The 19,755-nt window shown below is 35.4% G+C and overlaps 1 protein-coding gene across 1 annotated transcript; it reads right to left on the bottom strand.

Annotated features, from left to right (window-relative positions):
- Nucleotides 1-3,077: 3,077 nt before the first annotated feature.
- tmprss2 (transmembrane serine protease 2) lies at nucleotides 3,078-19,040 on the bottom strand. The gene is made up of 14 exons (XM_077195649.1): nucleotides 17,307-19,040; nucleotides 17,087-17,184; nucleotides 15,723-15,954; nucleotides 14,556-14,648; nucleotides 14,358-14,474; nucleotides 12,016-12,145; nucleotides 11,386-11,493; nucleotides 10,878-10,921; nucleotides 10,038-10,200; nucleotides 9,783-9,952; nucleotides 8,758-8,853; nucleotides 8,467-8,609; nucleotides 3,832-3,984; nucleotides 3,078-3,702 (listed from the first exon to the last, which is right to left on the bottom strand). Exons 2-14 carry the CDS (start codon nucleotides 17,102-17,104, stop codon nucleotides 3,694-3,696), a joined length of 1,476 nt encoding a protein of 491 aa, XP_077051764.1. The 5' UTR covers nucleotides 17,105-17,184; nucleotides 17,307-19,040; the 3' UTR covers nucleotides 3,078-3,693.
- Between the last annotated feature and the right edge of the window lie 715 nt (nucleotides 19,041-19,755).

Genomic DNA, 19,755 nt, shown 5'->3' with positions numbered 1-19,755 from the left:
AGTACAATAAAACTTAATTTCAAGTCTTTTGAAGATGTTATATGTTTGAAACAACAACAACAATCGTTTTACACTCAGTCAATCATATCAATTGGTTCACTGGTAACTTCTATCTGAAACTGATATCAAACCTGCTGCAGTGTTCATTTCGTTCACGAAAACTATGACGAAAAATGTTCGTTGACGATCTTTTTCCCCCCCTGACTAAAGACAAGACGATGAGAAGCGACACATGCGTCATTAAACGATAACTGTGACTATATCAACACATGCAATCGTTGACCTGAAAAAGACCTGACTGAAATGTGTTTTAAAAAGAATTAAAACTTGAACAAAACCACTTGTTTTTGTCAAATAAAGGAGACAACACATTTTTGCGTTGTCTGTTTTTACTAGCGTTCATACTTACGGTTGCCAGATTTCAATAATTTAAAACCCAACTCAGAGCTTTTCTGTTAAAATAATGTTTTTTACCCAGTCTTTTCAAAACTAAACAAACTATGAAAGACAAAACGACTGAAATGTGACCAAGACCAATAAGCATTTTCGTATGAAGATAAAGACTAAGACTAAATCAAAAATGGCTGCCAAAATTAACACTGACCTGCTGTTTGACCATTTTATACATGTATGGTCCTTATGTAATTATCAGTCCATTATTTACCTAGAAACAAAACCAGCGGATTACTTTCTAAGTTTTGTTTTGGTTCCTACAAAAGGTGAAAGTGAGAATATAATTCCCATTTTTAGCCTTTAAGTGTGTTTTTCAGGGGTTTTCAATCGTTTAATCCCCAGATATGATCATCCTCACGTGAGGAACCTGGATCTCAACATTTAAAAGGCATCTATCTTTAGCCTACTGTTAAAAATATTATCTAATTTTAATAAAATGTTTATTTATCTACATTAATCAACATTTTATTAATTTTATTTGAATCTATTTAGCATATTAAGTAATACCTTTAACCACATTTGTAATCATTTATTTGTTTATTCTAATCTAATTTATTTATGTTTAGTTTATTGATGCATACAGAAGACTAATAAAATAAAATCCAATTGATTCTTTCAAAATCAGTGTCTATTGCACTCAAAACCTCTTTTAGGCTATACAAAATATTTGTTCATTAATTAATTAATTTTAATCTAATTTATTTACTCACCATGTATGATTTGTTTACTCACAGTACATTGCAGAAGACAAATAAAATAAAATCCCCTTTAAACTGTCAAGATCCGTGTTGGTTTGGATTAGTTTCTGTTTTCAAAACCTCTTTTACACAAAAACAAAATGTTGTTTTTTCCTGACAGAACCTATAACCTTAATAAAACCATTTCCTGGGCAATAGGCTGATACATCCTTTAAAAATCTCATTCATTCTTTCTAGTAACTAAGATCTCGTGCAGCTCGAGTCAGGACTAAACAAGCCTGACATTTTGGGGTTTATGGACCTCTCAGCATATTTTACCCGGTGCATGAGAGAGAAAAAAAAATTCACGGGAAGCAGTTTTGTTTGTCAACACACCGTGGGTTCCCAGCCAACACTTCCCTCTTACAGAGACCGAGAGTAAAGCTGAAGATGAAATGGGTTCCCAGGCTGCCGTGTAATTGCACAGCCCTTATGTTGAACCCCTTGAGCATTCATTCAAATGAGGCCGTAATTGGCACATCTGTTAACCCTCTGAAGAGCCGTCAGCGAGTGTCACGCATCTGCTAATTGGTACAAACAGGTAGCAGACGCTGATCTCCTCCACTGAGCATCTGCCGATTACAGACGCAAATTCAATGAGCGCTGATTAAAGGTCCTGCTAAAAGGCAAAGGAGAGGTTTAAATACTGCAGCTGAATATGCTAGAACACTTCATAATGGTGATTAGCCGTCCGAGAGCCAGGAACCGTGCGGGCTCGGTGGGTTGGTGTGAAAACTGTGAATTATTTTTTTTAGGCGCGAAGAAAAACTGAGGAAAATGACTTTCACTCTTGCGGTTTGGTCAGCGGATTGAGAATCTGAATGCCTCATAAAGCCATAAAAGATATGTATACATCCAATTGGAGGTACTCAGAGTTATCTGGAAGTATTTAAATAATCCATTTGTTTACAGTCACAATAAATAGTATAATAAATAAATAGTATAATAATATAAACAGTAAAATAGTTTATGTTGTCCTCAAAATTTAGTGATATTTAAGTTAAAAAATCATAAAGACAGTAATATCCATGTTTCTTGTCAACTACCCATATACAAACTTAAATACTGCTTCACATATTTCATGCTGCACATTTGAACTTTAATTTTATATTTGGACTTTGACATTTATTATATTTTAAAACGATTTTATGAGAAACATGTATTATATAAATGTTTATATTTTTATGTTTTAACAATTATGAACTTGGATTATATATATATATTTTTTTTACAAATTTATATATGACTTTGGATTTTTTTTTTGTTGAGGAATACATATTTTAATAATAAAGTTTATCTATAAAATCTTAGTAATTATAATTTAATTATATAATTAAATATTTTATATGTGAACTTTGATATCATATTTGATATTTTATTTTGAGGCATACATATGATAATATCAAAGTTCACATATAAAATGTAATTATATAATTAAATTATAATAAATATATTTTAATAAGATTTTATATATGAACTTTGATTTGATAATATATATTCCTCAAAATATAAAAATACCCAAAGTCATATATAAATTTATCATATATATATTTTTTCATTATTTGGATTTGTATATATATTTGAGGAATATATTATATTACTATATAAATGTTTAGCTTTTATTAGATTTTTATATTTAACATTTTTCATATATGAACTTATTTTTTTGTGTGTGCAAATTTATATATGGCAGGATATTATTATATTTCAAGGAATACATATGATAATATCAAAGTTCATACTTCATATATAAAAGCTTAAAAATATAATAAATGTCAAATTCCACATATACATTAAAAAACATAAAACATAAATGTGTATCATAATTGACTCAGTATTTTAAGTAATTTTATAAATGTGTTGTAATTTCGAGACCGCTTGAAAAAATGTTATTCATAAAAATTACTTTAATGTGAAGGCAAAACAAGTGATTAAAAATAGTGAAATAAATGAAGTATGGTCAGAGGAGCTCGGATATATACTTTCCTTTATATAATAAATTTTAACCTAAAAATATTGATGTATTTACAACTATCTGTAAAGCTTTATAATACAAGTATTATTTTGCGATACAGTCTGTCCACAGGGATGATGGGAGCGGTAATATTGCCGTCACACCGTTACATTGTCAAATAGCTTACTGCAATAATGTAAATACGAACTGTTGCAATATCAAAGAATCCCAGATGACAGAAGTTAGCCAGTGACGCAGGACACCATCATCAAGTGTAGATTTTGATCAAGTCATTTGTACAATTGTGCTCTTTATACAAAACATACATAGAAAAGTGCATATACTGTGGAATTCCCTTCATTTGCACTAGTGAAAATAAATAAATGGTTCTTTTAAATTTATCGGAAAACATTGAAACATGAAAACAAGAAGAAATAAAATAAGCGAAAAACAAGAATAGAAAAGAGTCTCATGGACGGTTACAGTTCCAACGTTTCATTGGTTTGGATCAGTGGCTCTTCTCAAAACTTCTTTATATAAATGTAAAAGCTAATATTTCTGAAAAAGAATGCAAAGAGGTGTTTTAATAATAATACATATTATAAATTAAGTGTATATTTTATAAAGTAACTAATAATAATAATACATTTTCTGTGAAACAGTTTGGATTTTTATTTGACTTCTTACCCGCATTTGTTCATATATCCAGTCAAGGAAGTAGGTCACATTTCCGTAGACTCCGGGCTTGTTTCTGAAAGCACATCCATCACCCCAGCTAGTGTCCCCAACCAGCCACCATAGAGAATTCTCCTTCACGACCAGAGGACCCCCACTGTCCCCCTGTGTGGAACAGCACTTATTTAATCGTAGCACATATATTACATTTACCGTACTCTAATTTACTGTTCTGAATGATCGAGCAGCATCTAATGCCGAGTTCACACACACAACTTTGAACGTCGGCAGATCGCTGTGCTGTTCACACTATACGTGACTTGCTCTGGAGTCTTGAAGTCGTTGTGGTGTTCACCAGGGGCGGCGCTAGGGCTGGGTTAAGGGGGCTTAAAGGGATAGTTCACCCAAAAATGTAAATTCTGTCAGTATTTACTCTCCCTCATGTTGTTCAACCCCGTAAGACCTTCGTTCATCTTCGGAACACGAATTAAGATATTTTTGATTAAATCTGAGAGCTGGATCACTCCTCCATAGGCTTCTAAAGGCCCGTTCACACCAAGCACGATAGCGATAAAGATATAATTCTAAAAATCGTTCTCCATATTAAAGAATAACAGAGTTCACACCACAACTATAACCATAAAGATATGAGGAACGGTATCGTTGGGATCACTTTCAGAACGATTTTTTCCCAGCTGTCGAACGATAAAACACTGACAGCCAATCAGAATCCATTCTAATTTGAAGGTCTCGCGCATTTAAAATGGCAGATGACTTTGCAGAGAAGTTAATCGTCGAGGTAGAAAAAAATCCTCCACTGTTTGACAAGTCAAACCCCCTTTTTAGACAACTCCTGTTTCGTTTCCCATTCCACTTCTCGCGTGTGTTTTCATGACAAAACATATGATATATGATTCCATATATCCTCAAAAGATGGATATATGGAAAGCAATCGGTCGTAATCTGGGAATAAATGGTGAGAAGTATTAACGATGAGTTATGATTATGCAGTTTAGCATAGTGTAACAAAATTACCTCAGGTAGGCTATCCAGCGCTAGTTTTGACAACACTAGTGAAGTTTCAGTGAAAAAGGCGTTGTATACATAAAGGTGTTGACTAGGCGATGTTTTTATCCCATCATTGACTTCGTCAGCTAAATTCACTGTTAGATTAGATCGATTACACTAGACTTGCTAGATTCACTGTTTAGATGCGCTCGGGACATACCAAGCTGACTGAGGACATCTGCTGGCAAAGACGTGTAAAGTGAAAGTGACACGTGATGGCCAAGTATGGTAACTCATACTTGGAATTTGACCTCTGCATTTAACCCATCCAAGTAAGTGCACACACATTAGGAGCAGAGTAGTGAGTAGTGAACACACACACACTGCAAACGTGGATACACACACCCGGAGCAGCGGTCAGCCTTAGGGGGCGCCCGGGGAGCGATTGGGGGTTAGGTGCCTCACTCAAGGACACCTCAGTCATATTCCTGCCGCAACTGGAATCGAACCAACAAAACATATTCAATGACATGTTGAAAACAAAAAATGATAATAAAAATTCGGATTCTCCCAACTCTTTAAGGATATCGTGTACCCAAAAGCCCCTGTTCTCCTTTTGATATTTTTTTGTAACGTAAAGCAGCAGCAGGTCATCCATTTTCGCTACTTTCAAACCGCAGTGCGGGCACGCGCGTGCTTAGAATAAAAAGACCGTTATCGGTCGTTGGTGTGGACGGGTTATATTTATAGTTATATATAGTTATATTTATCGTTATCGTGCTTGGTGTGAACGGGGCTTAAAGGTTCATGAAACCCCCCTCTTTCAGCTCAAGTCTAGCTCACAATCTTTTTGAAAAATGCAACTTAAATGGGCGTGGATGGCTGAGAGAAGAAGGGAGGGAGTGGGGGTGGCACGGCAGGGGAGAGTGGGAACTGTCATCAGCCAGCACTGTTGCCAGATATACGATAATTATCGTATTTGTACAATAATTTTGACCTCTGTACAATGTACGATCAATAATGAACAATCATTTCAGAGTTTTCAGTCGTTCGTCCAAACACACATCCTACCGCTTCTCTCTCTGACCCCGAATCATTTCGCAGGCTCACCTGCCTGCACGCAAGCACGTACACACACACACACACACACACACACACACACACACACACACACACACACACACACACACACACACACACACACACACACACACACACACACACACACACACACACACACACACACACACACACACACACACACACACACCACACGGCGTTGCCCGGCCCGCACGTCTACACTACACATTCACAAGTCTCCCACATTAAGCATACAATTGATATATTATCGAAATATCTAAAATGTTCATAACGACCGCTTATTTATATTAACAAAAGGCAAGTAAAATGACCAGGGTTACATTTTAGACACACACATACCTCTGAAGGGATAGTAAAGTCCTCAGGACTTGGTACCGCATTACTCGCAAGACGTAACTTGCATTGGTCATCGACAGGGCCGAAGTCCACCATTCTCCAGTTCTCGAAGCTCTCTCGGGTTAAATGTTTGCGGCACACGTACGGATTAGATGTGTCCGTGGTTGATGGCCGGCAAACCAACCGCCCGAGGCCTGAGTCCAGCCCTGGCAGCATCGCGGGGAAATATATTCAACCCACTTTGACTTTTGCACCACGAAAATATACACTTGCGTCCCATGATTGTCTCTCTCCTTTACTGCGCGATATCACAGTTTGACATTTCTGTGGAAAGATCCACGTGGTGTCATGAATAATTAAGAGACAGTGTCTTCTCATAGGATATAAAAACTCAGTCTCATTAATAATTATGAGAGACCGATGAGTCATCAACGCACTACACTGTGCTCTGCCACGTCACAGCCTGCGATGAAGATTTTAAACCCGGAAGACGGAAATAGCGGGGGAAAACTAAAATTTAACTATTTTCACCCTACTGTTAAATCTAACAGATCCTAACATTGTCTTTAATGGTGTTCAACACAAATACCTCTGCTAAAATCTCAGAAAATTTGGTTTAGGGTTTCATGACCCTTTAAGGGATTGACACTTGCCGGCCCAGAAAAGTTATTAAAGACATCGTCAAATAGTCCAAGTGACTACAGTGGCTCAATCTTAAGTTTATCAAGCGACGAGAATACTTTTGGTGCGCAAAAACAAACTAAAATAACGGCTTTATTTCAACTATTGGTTTCCTTCTCTGTGGGCGTCGAGTGAGTTCACTAGTGTAACAGCGCAGCGCTTCTGTGTTGTACGTCACACGTAGGCTCACTATTGGCCGACGCTGGTCATGTGTGTGATGCGTGTGACGTACAACAAAGAAGCGCTGCGCTGTTACACTAGTGATGATTACCTAACCATGAAAAGTGCATATTACAGTTTTATTTATATTTTTCCCTTTGCATTAAAGGTACTAACAATGTGCTTTTGCAGCGTTGGGCATTGTAGCCAATCACAGACATGTCTGTTAAACGCATCGGCCAATCAGAGGCGTTTAAACGAGTCGCTGTGCTGAAGATGTGTTTTGCGCGAGCTCACCGAGTTCTACACTTTTCGCACACCTGTCATTATTATTGGCAATAAACTTAAGATGCAAATAAGAGATTCACTGCAATGTATTTGATATTCTTGATGCTGCTCTGATGCACTCCATTACACAACGCTCTGTGTGTTGTTAGGATGACAAAGTTCAGCGGTCTACCTCATCAATGTCAGAATGATTAAGGCTTACTGTTCACAGAAGGATGTTAACAGTGAACGAATGCCTGTTAAAATGTAAGTAGATAAACATTTAATATTTGACAACTGTTTTACAATAGAAATGCTCAACTACGGACAGTATCCGGTGACGCAAATTACTCAACTTTTTTTTAAATTCAATTTTGCCTTTTTGATTCGAAAATATGCTATAGCCTATAACAATAAGACTTTCTTTATCTTTATTCCCTTAAATCGCTTTTATAATTAATTAATTAATTCATTTAAATAAAAAACCCAATTTTAGTTTAGGCTAAAGCCCCGAATATCCACTGACCTTAGAACCGCCCCTGGTGTTCACACTACGACACACTCCATGAGCTGACAACAACTGTCACCCAACGACTCTATCCGGTCCCTAAACCACGTTTTGTCATGAAAACACACGCGAGAAGTGGAATGGGAAACGAAACAGGAGTTGTCTATTTGAAAATGTGACTTCTCAAATTAATAATAATTGGTTTCTCAATTAAATTTTGCTCCATTTCATGGGTCCAAACTTTTCTTGAAGCCATTGCTGGTGCTGCTGCTGTTTTCTTTCAGTGACCTCATGCATTGCTCTCTCATTGGCTGTTTCTCGTCGCGACACGTGACACCACAGGCTATCGAGTCGGCCGACAGCTCCAGATATTTAGCATGCTAAATGTAGCATGCTCTGTTTTTGATGCGTCGTTTAGTATTTCACACATAAAGATTGGCGAGCAGTGTTGCCAATTTGACGCGCGGATCACTCGCAGATTTGCACGCGATTACAGCCAGACCTGCAAATCGGGCTTAAAATCCTGTAGTGTGAACTCGGCATAAGTGTGTTTCTCCAGAGTGTGTTTATCAGAGTGTGTTTCTGACCTGACAGGAGTCCACGCCACCCTCCAGCTTGCCAGCGCAGATCATGGTGTCTGTGATTTGTCCGTTATACACCTGTCGACTGTTACACGTCGTTCTGTCGATCAGCCAAATTTTGGCTTCTTGTAGGATTTCTGAGGGACTTCCTTTAAGAAAACAAAGAATTTGCTTGTCAAGCGTTTCAAGTTCTGAGATTTTAGAGAGCTGACATGACTTATTTTCTGTCCGGTTTTATTCACTGCACATGCATTTGGATCTGTTGTGATTTGCTCTTTTGAAGAAAATTTTTCAAACCTCCACTATACAGCGCTCCCCATCCTGTGACGTAACTCTCCCGCGGAGCAGAGAAGTACATGCCTTTACTGGGCAAACACACTGGCCTGACGTTTGCTGAAACAAGATGCATATAAAACAATGAAAAACTGTCATCATCCAAACCTTTCTTCTGTAAACACAAAAAGAGATATTTAGTAGAATGTTCAAGCTGCTCTTTATTTTTTCCACACAACGGAAATGGTCGGAAAAAGCTTTACAAAAGTGGTCTATACAACATCTGTCTTGTGAAGTCATTTGTGTGAAGAACAGGTCATCATAAATCGTTATAATTAAAATAATTATATAGAGCATGACTAAATTTTAAAGCAATAATAACAAAATAACTAAATGGTTTGAATAGGGCAAACTTAACAAATTAGTTAAATCAAATTAACTGAGTATTTAGTACTTTATTTTTAGTTCACCAAACTGGCACATTTTTTATTTATTGCAAATTTATATTTTTTTTAAATATAATTGTTTTTTGTTATATATTGTCAAATGCAATGTTAAATATTAACAATTCACATAAATTAACATTTTTAATAAATGTGTCACATTTAATGAAAAAACTATCAGAGCAAGCTTGAAACCAGTGATGTTATGGTAAACTAAAACTAAAAGTATATAAAAAGAAATCAAAAGCTGAAATTAAATAAAACATGATTTTATGATAGAAAAAAAATTAAAAACCAGAAAAAAAAATAATTTGAAAATGTTGACTTGGTGAGCAACTGACATAAAATAAGCTTATATACGATGAAGTACTGAAACAACAAAAACTAAAATTCTAAAAATATATACGTATATATAAATATATGTTATAAAAAAATATAACCATAAGTCCTAATTCAAAATAGTAATAAACAATTTAATAGTACATAAATAATACTAAAATAACACTGCATGAAAAAAATGCTTTTATTTCTTTTATTTTCAGTATTATTAAATTATAATGAAATGTTCTTATTGGCTGGGAAATAAACGTGAAAATTCAGTCTTACTTGTAATTGTAAGTGGACTGTTTAGCTTCATCAGTGCAATGTCGTTTTCGTTGGTTCTCGGATCAAAGTTGTGCTTCACAATTCGGCCTACAGAATTGCCGACGGCGCTTTGCATCTCTCTACGAGTCAGATATCCAGCATACACGGTCCAGTCCCTTGCATTTGAAATCCTACACGAGTTTGTCATTTATTAGAGTTCATCATAGCTTGTTGAATGAGATTAAATGAAAGCACTTACTAAATGAAAGCACTTACTCCTGAACACAGTGAGCTGCAGTGACGATCCAGGACGGGGTAATGACAGAGCCGCCACACAAATGCCTTCCGAAAGCTTGCAGGCTGACCTGCCATGGCCACGCCCCCTTCGACATCACCGTGACCCCGCCCACAATCCGGCTCCCGCTGCTCCGCCCACAATCTACAATTCAGAAAACAGCATTAGTATATGTGAACATTTTATTTTCCTAGCTACAAACTATACTTGACCCAGTTCAAGTATAGTTCACCCAAAAATGGAAATTCTCACATAGTTAAAGACAAATTTGTAGATTGGGACCAGTGTTATTTTAATACAATTTATAAACTATAAATTTTGAATTAGCTTTTACTTTTATATTTTCTTTTTCCATTTAAATAGTAGATATAGTAATGTTTTTATGCGCTTTTATCATTTTTATTAGTTTTATTTTTTATAAGCTTTATTTTTTACTCAAACTTACTTCAGTGAGCTGCCAAGGTATTTTTTAATTTCGATTAAGTTTTTCTTATATTGTTATTATAACTAATATTTATTACTATATTTTTTTCTATTACAATATTTTATTTATTTAATACTTATTTATTCTGTTTAATTTAACGTTTTTTAATCGTTTTAGTTTAGGTTTTAGTTAAAGTTAACAATAACAATAATGACTGGGATGAATTATTTAATGAAAGTAATTTAGCCACAGTCAAACTAACCTAACCAACTAAATTTAATTTGATTAAATAGCATGCAGAGAAAATAAACTAATAAAAACCCAAAATATTTATTTCATTACAAAAAAAAAGAACTCAAAAAATAAAAAATAAAGAGATGGAAAACTAATATCTTACCAATACACTTGAGTGCCACGGCTTTGTTAGATGGACAGTCTGAACTGAGTTACCAAATAAGAGAAACATAAAAGGATTTTTAGGTTTTATAGGGGATAAAAAACATCATTAACCAATAATTAATGTAAACCGTAATAAAATAACCAAAAGTGTAAAACCTAAACAATGTGAAGAACTGTATAAAAATTCAGTAACACTTTACAATAGTCTCATTTATTAACATTAGTTAATGCATTAATAACAATGATTTAAAATGTATTTACCTTTGATAATGTTAGTTAAAAAAAAGAGTTGATGTTCATGTTAGTTCACAGCTTTAACTTATGTTAACAGATACAAATTTTGATCTTAAAAGTGTATTAGTAAATGCTGAGAATAACATTAAAGATTAATAAATGCTGTTGAAGTATTGTTCATGTTAACTAATGTAGCTAGCCTATGCTAATAAATGAAAGCTTATTGTAAAGAGTTACCAAACATTCAGTGTAAGCTGAACTCTGACACACACCTTTTACTGAGAAAACTGTGTGTGGACATATTCAGAGAATCTGTCTTCACCAGCATGAAGTCCAGTAATTCTGTAGAGTAAATCTCCTCGTAACCCTCATACGTGTCCCTGAAGATAAACCACAAACACACAGCACATATTACAATTCTTTCAAAACGCATTTTGTAAACATATTAAACATGTCACTGTATGGATACACTACTGTTTAGAAGTTTGGAGTCTTTGTTTTTGAAAGGAATCTCTCGTGCTCACCAAAACTGCATTTATTTGATCAAAAAACAGTAAAAACTGTAATTAATATTTCAATTAAAAAAAAAGTGTTCCACTTTTTACTCCTGTGATGCAAAGCTGAAGTCTACTCCAGTCTTCAGTGTCACATGATCATTCTAATATGCCGATTTGCTGAAATATGTAATATTATCAATGTTGAAAACAGTTGCTGCTTAATATCGTTATGGAAACCTTCCATAAATGTGCAAATGAACAGCATTTATTCGAAATAAAAAACTTTTGTAACACGACAAGTTTCTTCACTGTAACTTTTAATCATTTGCAAGTGTCCTTGCTTAATAAAAGTGTTCATTTCTTTGGGGAAAATGTCATACCGAGATGAAGTCACACTATCATTACCTCTCGTATCCGATCTGCGCACATGCTTCTCTTCCCAGGTTGTTATTCCATCCATCAGAACACACGTACTCCCATTTGTGGTTCACGTTTGAGTACATCTGAAGGAGGAAATTAGATCCATGCAGACGAACTACAAAAACAACAACAAAGAAAGAAGTATAGCTGTATACTGGGTTTCCTAAAGAGGGCATCATCGATCGGGATCAGGAAAGTCACGGTTTAAAGTGATAGTTCACCCAAAAATGTAAATTCTGTCAGTAATTACTCTCTCTCATGTTGTTCAACCCCGTAAGACCTTCGTTCATCTTCGAGACACAAATTAAGATATTTGTGATTAAATCTGAGAGCTGGATCACTCCTCCATAGGCTTCTAAGGGATTGACACTTGTTCCCCGAAAAGTTATTAAAGACATCGTTACAATAGTCCAAGTGACTTCACGCTTCTGTGTCGTACGTCACACGCATCATCACACACATGACCAGCGTCAGCCAATAGTGAGCCTACGTGTGACGTACAACACAGAAGCGCTGCGCTGTTACACTAGTGAGTGAACTCACTCGACGCCGCAGAGAAGGAAATCAATAGTTGAAATAAAGTCGTTATTTTTGTTTGTTTTGCACACAGAAAGTATTCTCGTCGCTTGATAAACTTAAGATCGAGCCACTGTAGGGCTGTCACTTTTGTGAAAAAATCCTGTTCGATTTTTGAGACATATATGTTCATTGAATCGATTGTAAAATCGATTTTTCCATGTCTAAAGACGTTTCCGTTTTCAACACCAAATATTGGCAAATCCACGGACAACTAACAGGCATTAGGACGAACGTAAAGAGGGCGCTTGAGACGCGCACAAGTCAGCAATATTTCTGATTATTTATTGGCGTGAAGTTTTTTGCACAATGACAAACAGGAGAGCAACATTCAAGGATTGAAATTAAAACCTGCCAAATACGGATAAAAATGAACTTTGGCGGGTAACGCTGTCATATCACGAGTCAATTTGGCGTGTTTCTATGTTTACTCACTTTGCCGGGGAAGTTCGTGTAAGCCAAATCTGCGTGGATTTAGCGCAAATACGCAACTCGTGAGTCCTCATGATATATTTAATACAGCGAATTGCGCAGAATCTGCGCATTTCTGGCTTGCTTGAACACACACGTCACTAAGCAACAAATAACGGCGCGCTTGTTCACTTGCACTGAAGTAATAGCGAATATTAAAAAGCATTTGGTTAACAGAAAAGACATTTGCTGCGTCCCAATTCACCCACTTATACTACGACCTAAAAGTGTGTACTCTTTTTGTGAAGAAAAAGTACATACTTTTCAGTGTGTAGCAAAAGAGTAGGCAAGCTTTTGGACATACTATCACGTCATCTTTAACGGACAGATCTGTCGCGTGCATCCAGTCACCGTAAACTGCCCTGTCAATCATCCTGTCACACAGTTAAAATCCTCCATTCAATCGAATTTGATTTCCTACCGTTTCGGAGAGCACGTTCATCTGCCAGTCGTGGGTCTTTCATGCGGAGACTCTCCTCATGTGTTTGCAATTTGAATATAATGATGCATTTAAAAGGTAATGGCTAAACATATCTTTACAAAAGTTCACAATGCTGCTGCAGATGCAATATAATGTAGACAACATTGAATAAATACATTTTCGTCAGGCTAGATACTGATAATTAATCACTCAAACCTCTTTATCTAAACCCCTCTACATAACCGCCGGACTCGCGCGCGTCCTCCATGTCTGTAGTTTTTTAACACTTTTCACTCGTGTTTGTAGTTCTAACCGAATCCTCGTCCAACGCGCGATGGGTTGTGGGCAATATTAGCCGTTAGCGCGCGCATCGATCTGCAGTTCGGATTCTGACCGGAAATAGTAGACCATCCGGGTATCTTTGGAACACTCATTTCAACATACTACGATTTGGGACGCAATAATTCTATTTTCGAATACTATTTAGGACGGATAGTATGCGAATTGGGACGCAGCAATTGTTATTTTCCAACATCCTACATGTTCTGTGTATTGATCTGTGTACCTAAAACACATTTTTGGTTAAAAAACAAAAGGCAGTTAAAATCGATTCCCTATTTTCGTTTTCGAAACTTGTGTTGGTTGGTCCGATCAGTTGTGCAATCGATTTTCGAACGTAAAGTGACAGTCCACTCCATAGGAGTGATCCAGCTCTCAGATTTAATCAAAAATATCTTAATTCGTGTTCCGAAGATGAACGAAGGTCTTACGGGGTTGAACAACATGAGGGAGAGTAATTACTGACAGATTTTACATTTTTGGGTGAACTATCTCTTTAACATATGTAAGGAATTCTTACAACAATGAGCTTCATCTCCTCCTGATGGACAGTCCAGCTTACGGTCACACCACTGCGAATCGCTGACGCATCGGTTATCTGCTGTACAGCGCCGCCCTAGCAAACACTCAAACACACCTGTGTGTGCAGACAGAGGACATCAGAACAAGAAACAACGTGTGGATGTACAGTGTGAAAGCCAATGAGAGAGTTTCTTACCAAAATACCAAAGCACCGCAACTATGATCCCAGCAATGGCCAGGAGGGTCACGACTGCGCCAATGATCCATGGCCATTTATTTCTCCTGGAAGCTGTCAGAGAATCAAAGTTCATAAAAAACAAAACTTAAAAAAAAGCATTAAATAATGAATACCTTAAACAGCTTTAAAATCCATTAAATATTAGGGCTAGTTCATTGATTCTTATTTTGATACAACACGATCGATTATTAAATCCCATCAATCTTTTTAGTCTGTGGTGTTTTCATGGGAAGCATGAACTAAACTTCACTAAACATTATTTGTAGCGCGCCTCACATCTAATAAATCGCATTAAACTTTGAGCTTTATTACTTTTGATAAGAAACAAAGTCTCAGCTTACAAATTCTGGAAATTTTATAACAAAATTTAAACGATAAATACTGATAAAATATTTTGTCCAGGCCTGACTCCAGCTTTGAGAAGCATTGTTTATCGTTTTTTAATATTTATTTCCTAATATCAAATTTGGTATTAATTGTATAATTTCAGATTTTATAACAAATGGGGCAGGTTATGCATTTTTTCCCCAACATTTTTAATATAGTTTTTAATATCTCTTTCCTAATAACAAATGTTGTATTAATTTTCTAATTTCAGAGTTTATAACAAAAGGGATTTTTAGTAACATTGCTATACTATTTTAGAAGAATAAATTACTTGCTTTATGCTTTTGTTTAGCTTCTTGATTATTTTACAAATTGTCACAAATTCATTGATGCATTTTTCTATAATGCTTCAAAACTAATCCCTCAGCTCTATTGTTAACATTATAAATGTATGAATAATTAGCTTATGTTCTTTTATATCTGTTGGTGGTGGCACTGATTAAAACAGTTAAAAGAACAAAAACCAAAAGCATTTTTGCTTCGCAGAACATACATATTTTACCAGTAAGTGTAAGTTTTGTTTAGATAATTTTTCATGAACAAGTGGCTTTCTTATACCAGACACGCATGTTAGTACCAGGTGTGAACGGTAATGAGTCTTGGCTGACTACCTGTGATCGGATCATTGAAAACGCATCTTAAAGGTGCAGTAAGCAATTTTTGAAAAATGCTGTAGATATTGGAAATCACCAAAAACAAATACACCAGCCATTCAGTGCCTTAAAAAGCTTTAAATACCTCTGTGAGCTTGTTTAGCGCCACTGTGGAGTCCAGGTGTGGTCGTGTGGTAGGTACTAACAGGTGCTGTTCGAGGCGCACACTGGTGCCGGTTCTGGTATAGAAACTGTGGGTTTTGGGGGCCAGGGTACTGCGGTAAAGCTGGGTTTATTCCAGAAGAAGGTGCATATGGAGCGGGCCGCTGATCCTCATGTTGGAAACCATGGTTCACGTGAGAACGATTGTCACAGATCTGAAAGAAATTAGAGTTTTGTCAGTTTCTCAGGTTCAAAAAGCATTTGAAAAAATGTTTGCTTCCATATTGTGATGTAATTAGAGACACTGATTTTCACAGCTATGAGACACTGAATGTGGGCAGTATGTTTTTTACTGTGTGTATGGTAAAAGTATTGATGTTGTGTTTATTATGGGTTTGGTATATATATATATATATATATATATTTTTTTTTTATTGTAATATTTTGCATGCTATTGGCACCTGCCAAGGAACTGCCGATGGGAATTAGCTTTTAGCTAAATCTGGTACAGTATATATATTTTGCATTGTCCCTGTTAAATAAATAAAATAAATAAAATTCAGTGTGAAAAGAATATTTAACATGCATAAGGAAGTTACGAAAAGACTATTTTAGACAACAGTGCCCATGTTAATTAATTACAGTAGACTAACTGTAAAACTGTTCCATGAATGATTGAATATTAAATGAATGTTCATTATTTAAATCTTTACTCGCTACTTACTTTCAATGATACTAAAAACACTGAGGTATTTAACATTCAAATAATTAATCTGATAAACATGTTAGTTCAACATTATACAAGCAGAAGACATATGAAATAAGATTTACTTGCTTTTATCTTACAACACTGGTAAAAATATTAATTTTTAGTCCACATGTCCAGAACAGACTACTTGTATAGAGAAACTACTATATACTGTAGTTTCCACCAGAATGTTTTTTTTTATCAATGTTTATTGCAGTGTATAAATTATCATAATGACAACAACTATTATCATTAATATAATATAAAGAATAAATAATAATAATAAAGAAAGAAGTGGTGGCAGAAACTATATAACATTTCAATGTTATCTTTACAGTGTTTTTCATGCATTTAAATCGAACTTCCTTTCCTTTTTAAAAAAGATTCAAGGACCATCATGATGAATCATTCATTAGGTTCATCTTTGGTCAGGAAAGTTAATGCTTTACAAATATATATTATGTGTTGACTGACAGTATCTGACAAAGAACTCCTGCTTTATAAAATCGACAACAAACAAATGACATTGTGACTGAAAGAAGAGGATAAACATGTTCAGATAGAAATTAAAAGAGAGAGAAAATGGATTATGTTATTACCGGATCCTTATTCTTCATCTTTAACCTTTGGCTTTGTTTGGACTGTTCGACTCACTCCAAAAAACTCTCGAACTTCAGTCAGCAGATTTTAGTTTGAGCTTGAACACACAGAAAAACACACATTATTAGTCTGAGAAAAGGCGATAGTATGAAATGAGTCCAACAGATTCTCTCTGACTGATACATATTATAAATTAGAGTTATATATAGTAAAACTTACCTGACCGAAGGTTCTCCTCTAGTGTTTGAGCTTTAGCGGACTCTGCGTCTGCTGTGTGTGTGTGTGTGTGTGTGTGTGTTTATATGTGTGTGTGTAATGAGCAGCCAATGCCACACCTTTGCTTGGTTAACCAGCTGAAACTCTAATAGTCAGGTGTCTGCAAATACAAAATATCCCAACTACAAGTTTATAACTACTGTAAGAGCATTCCAATGTACAACTGAACAAGTAGAACATGTCTTATCAATACAGAACACATAGATGACGTTTACCAACAAATGAGGGAAGGCAAAAATAGGCAAAATATATGTAAAACATTCTTCCACATGAACACACTTCCTTCTGGCTCACTTCCTGACACAGTTTTGAACATGAAGTATAATAGCAATTTAAGCAATTTAAAAAGATTGTTTACTAAGCTTGAACGTGCACATTTTCAACTTCTGTTTCTTAAACATGTAAATTCAGCCATCCTAATTAATTCATGCTAATAGCCTAGTTAACGATTACTTGTTTACATATAGGAGATATGATGTATTTTATATTATTTAAGCATCTCGGTTTGACAATTGTGTGCCGGGAATCCAAACTAACTTTACTTAAACAATTTCAATATAAGAACATTGTTTACGTCCTACTTCTTAACAGTTCATCAGGCTCTTAACGGAGGAATATCTGATGGTTTTTCCTAATATCAGACATCATTAAAACAGAACACATTTCACACATGCGGAAAACCGTATTGTTTGATCAATAATTCAAGAAGATCCATTCTTGTACCATTCTTGTAATTGTTGAGCTGTAGCATTTATTACAGTAAGGCTATAGTAAGAACATTGATGAATCCTCATTAGGCCTGTTGACTTTTCCCCCCATTTTTTTATTGATCTATAGCATGATATGAAAAATAGTAAACTAGAAACTCTATAGCTGCAACATGCCACAGTTGTAATATAAATCTATAAATAGCCTATATATTTAATAAAATTACCTATTATTAATTCTACCAGTTAGATACAATTTACCACAATAAAATGTGATCAATTCTAGTATGGGTGGTAAAGCTTTCTAATTCATGTTGGTGCAACATGACGTTTCCCCCTCTTTTCATCATGATTTTAGATCATGTTTGACTTTCTCTAGCATTGTAAAGTTGTAACTTTTCCATAGAATTTAAATGTTGGGATGGTTGTACCTGCTAGGTATTCGGACATAAATATTGATAAGGGCAGCTAACTGTAAGTATCATAAAATCACGAGCATAATACAATTAACTTCCTTTTCAATTTCCAGATAGATGGTTCAAACATTGAGAAATCACTACATTAAAAAAAAAAACAAGCTGTAAAGATAAACTGTTGGCCACGATAAAAAGAGCAATTTCCCAAACTCAGATATCACACAGGGTCAATCCCTGCTGTTATTCAGTAACTCAGTCAATGGGCCAATACTGACATCACAAAACATCCTGTTAATATTTGGCTCAATCATTTATCCTTTAGACTGAAGCACAATGACTTTTCAATGACAATTAGAAGCTGATAAACAGTCTCTATGTACTTAGCAAAACGAATCGAGTTATGTGACGTGACCGAAAGTGGAGCCAGAATTTTTCCGCAAGGTGGAGCTTTTTCTGCTGGAGGATCATTTATAACGGCCCAGAAAAGTCCTGCTCAGTCAGGTGACAGGTTCTCTGGAAGAACACCGGATTCCTGGTTTCAGACCAGAGAATAGCTGGGACAAAGTTAACACATAAAAAGGTAACATGACTAAAAAAGAACAGCTACTCTATTTCTGCAGTATATACGGTGCACAGCACGCACATTGTCCATATCCAGTAACAGCAAGTAATTCAACATTTTTTTAAAGTTCTTCTTGAATCATTATTTGATTGGGTTAAAATGCAACACGAGTCGTCATTTTACGTGTGTGTTCTGAAACGTGACTCGCGTAAAAATGCTTCCGGCCCATATAAAGACACAGACGGTGGTGAACAGGTGAACAGGCCACTTGTAAAACATGCCAATTAGGCATTGTATCAAAAACTTTATAGATTTCATTAAAAAAAATTCTGAAGTTTACAGGGACACTCTTGCCAAAAATCAAAATTCTGCCATCATTTACTCAACATCATGTCATTCCATAAGAAGAAATCTCTCAGTGTTTTTAGTTTTGGTCCATGCAATGAAAGTAATCTTCTTTTGTGTTCTGCAGAAAAAGTCACAAGTTTGGAACGACATGAGGATGAGCAAATAATTATTTAAATTTTTGGGCATAGTTTCTGTTTAATGTGATCTTAATTTGAGAGTAAATCTAATTGAGACACCATTTGTCAAGACATTTAACAAAATATCTAATAACACAGGAAAATTAATTAAAAAAAAGTATGTGAATAAAAAGTGATGTCTGGAGGGAATTGGTTTGGGGATTTTTGTTTAATGAGCCTTCA

The sequence above is a fragment of the Siphateles boraxobius genome, unplaced genomic scaffold (assembly GCF_051911475.1).
Source record: "Siphateles boraxobius isolate OS27281-9 unplaced genomic scaffold, OSU_SipBor_1 34, whole genome shotgun sequence".
In the NCBI taxonomy this organism is placed as follows: Eukaryota; Metazoa; Chordata; class Actinopteri; order Cypriniformes; family Leuciscidae; genus Siphateles; species Siphateles boraxobius.
This window is presented reverse-complemented; position numbering and strand designations above follow the sequence as displayed.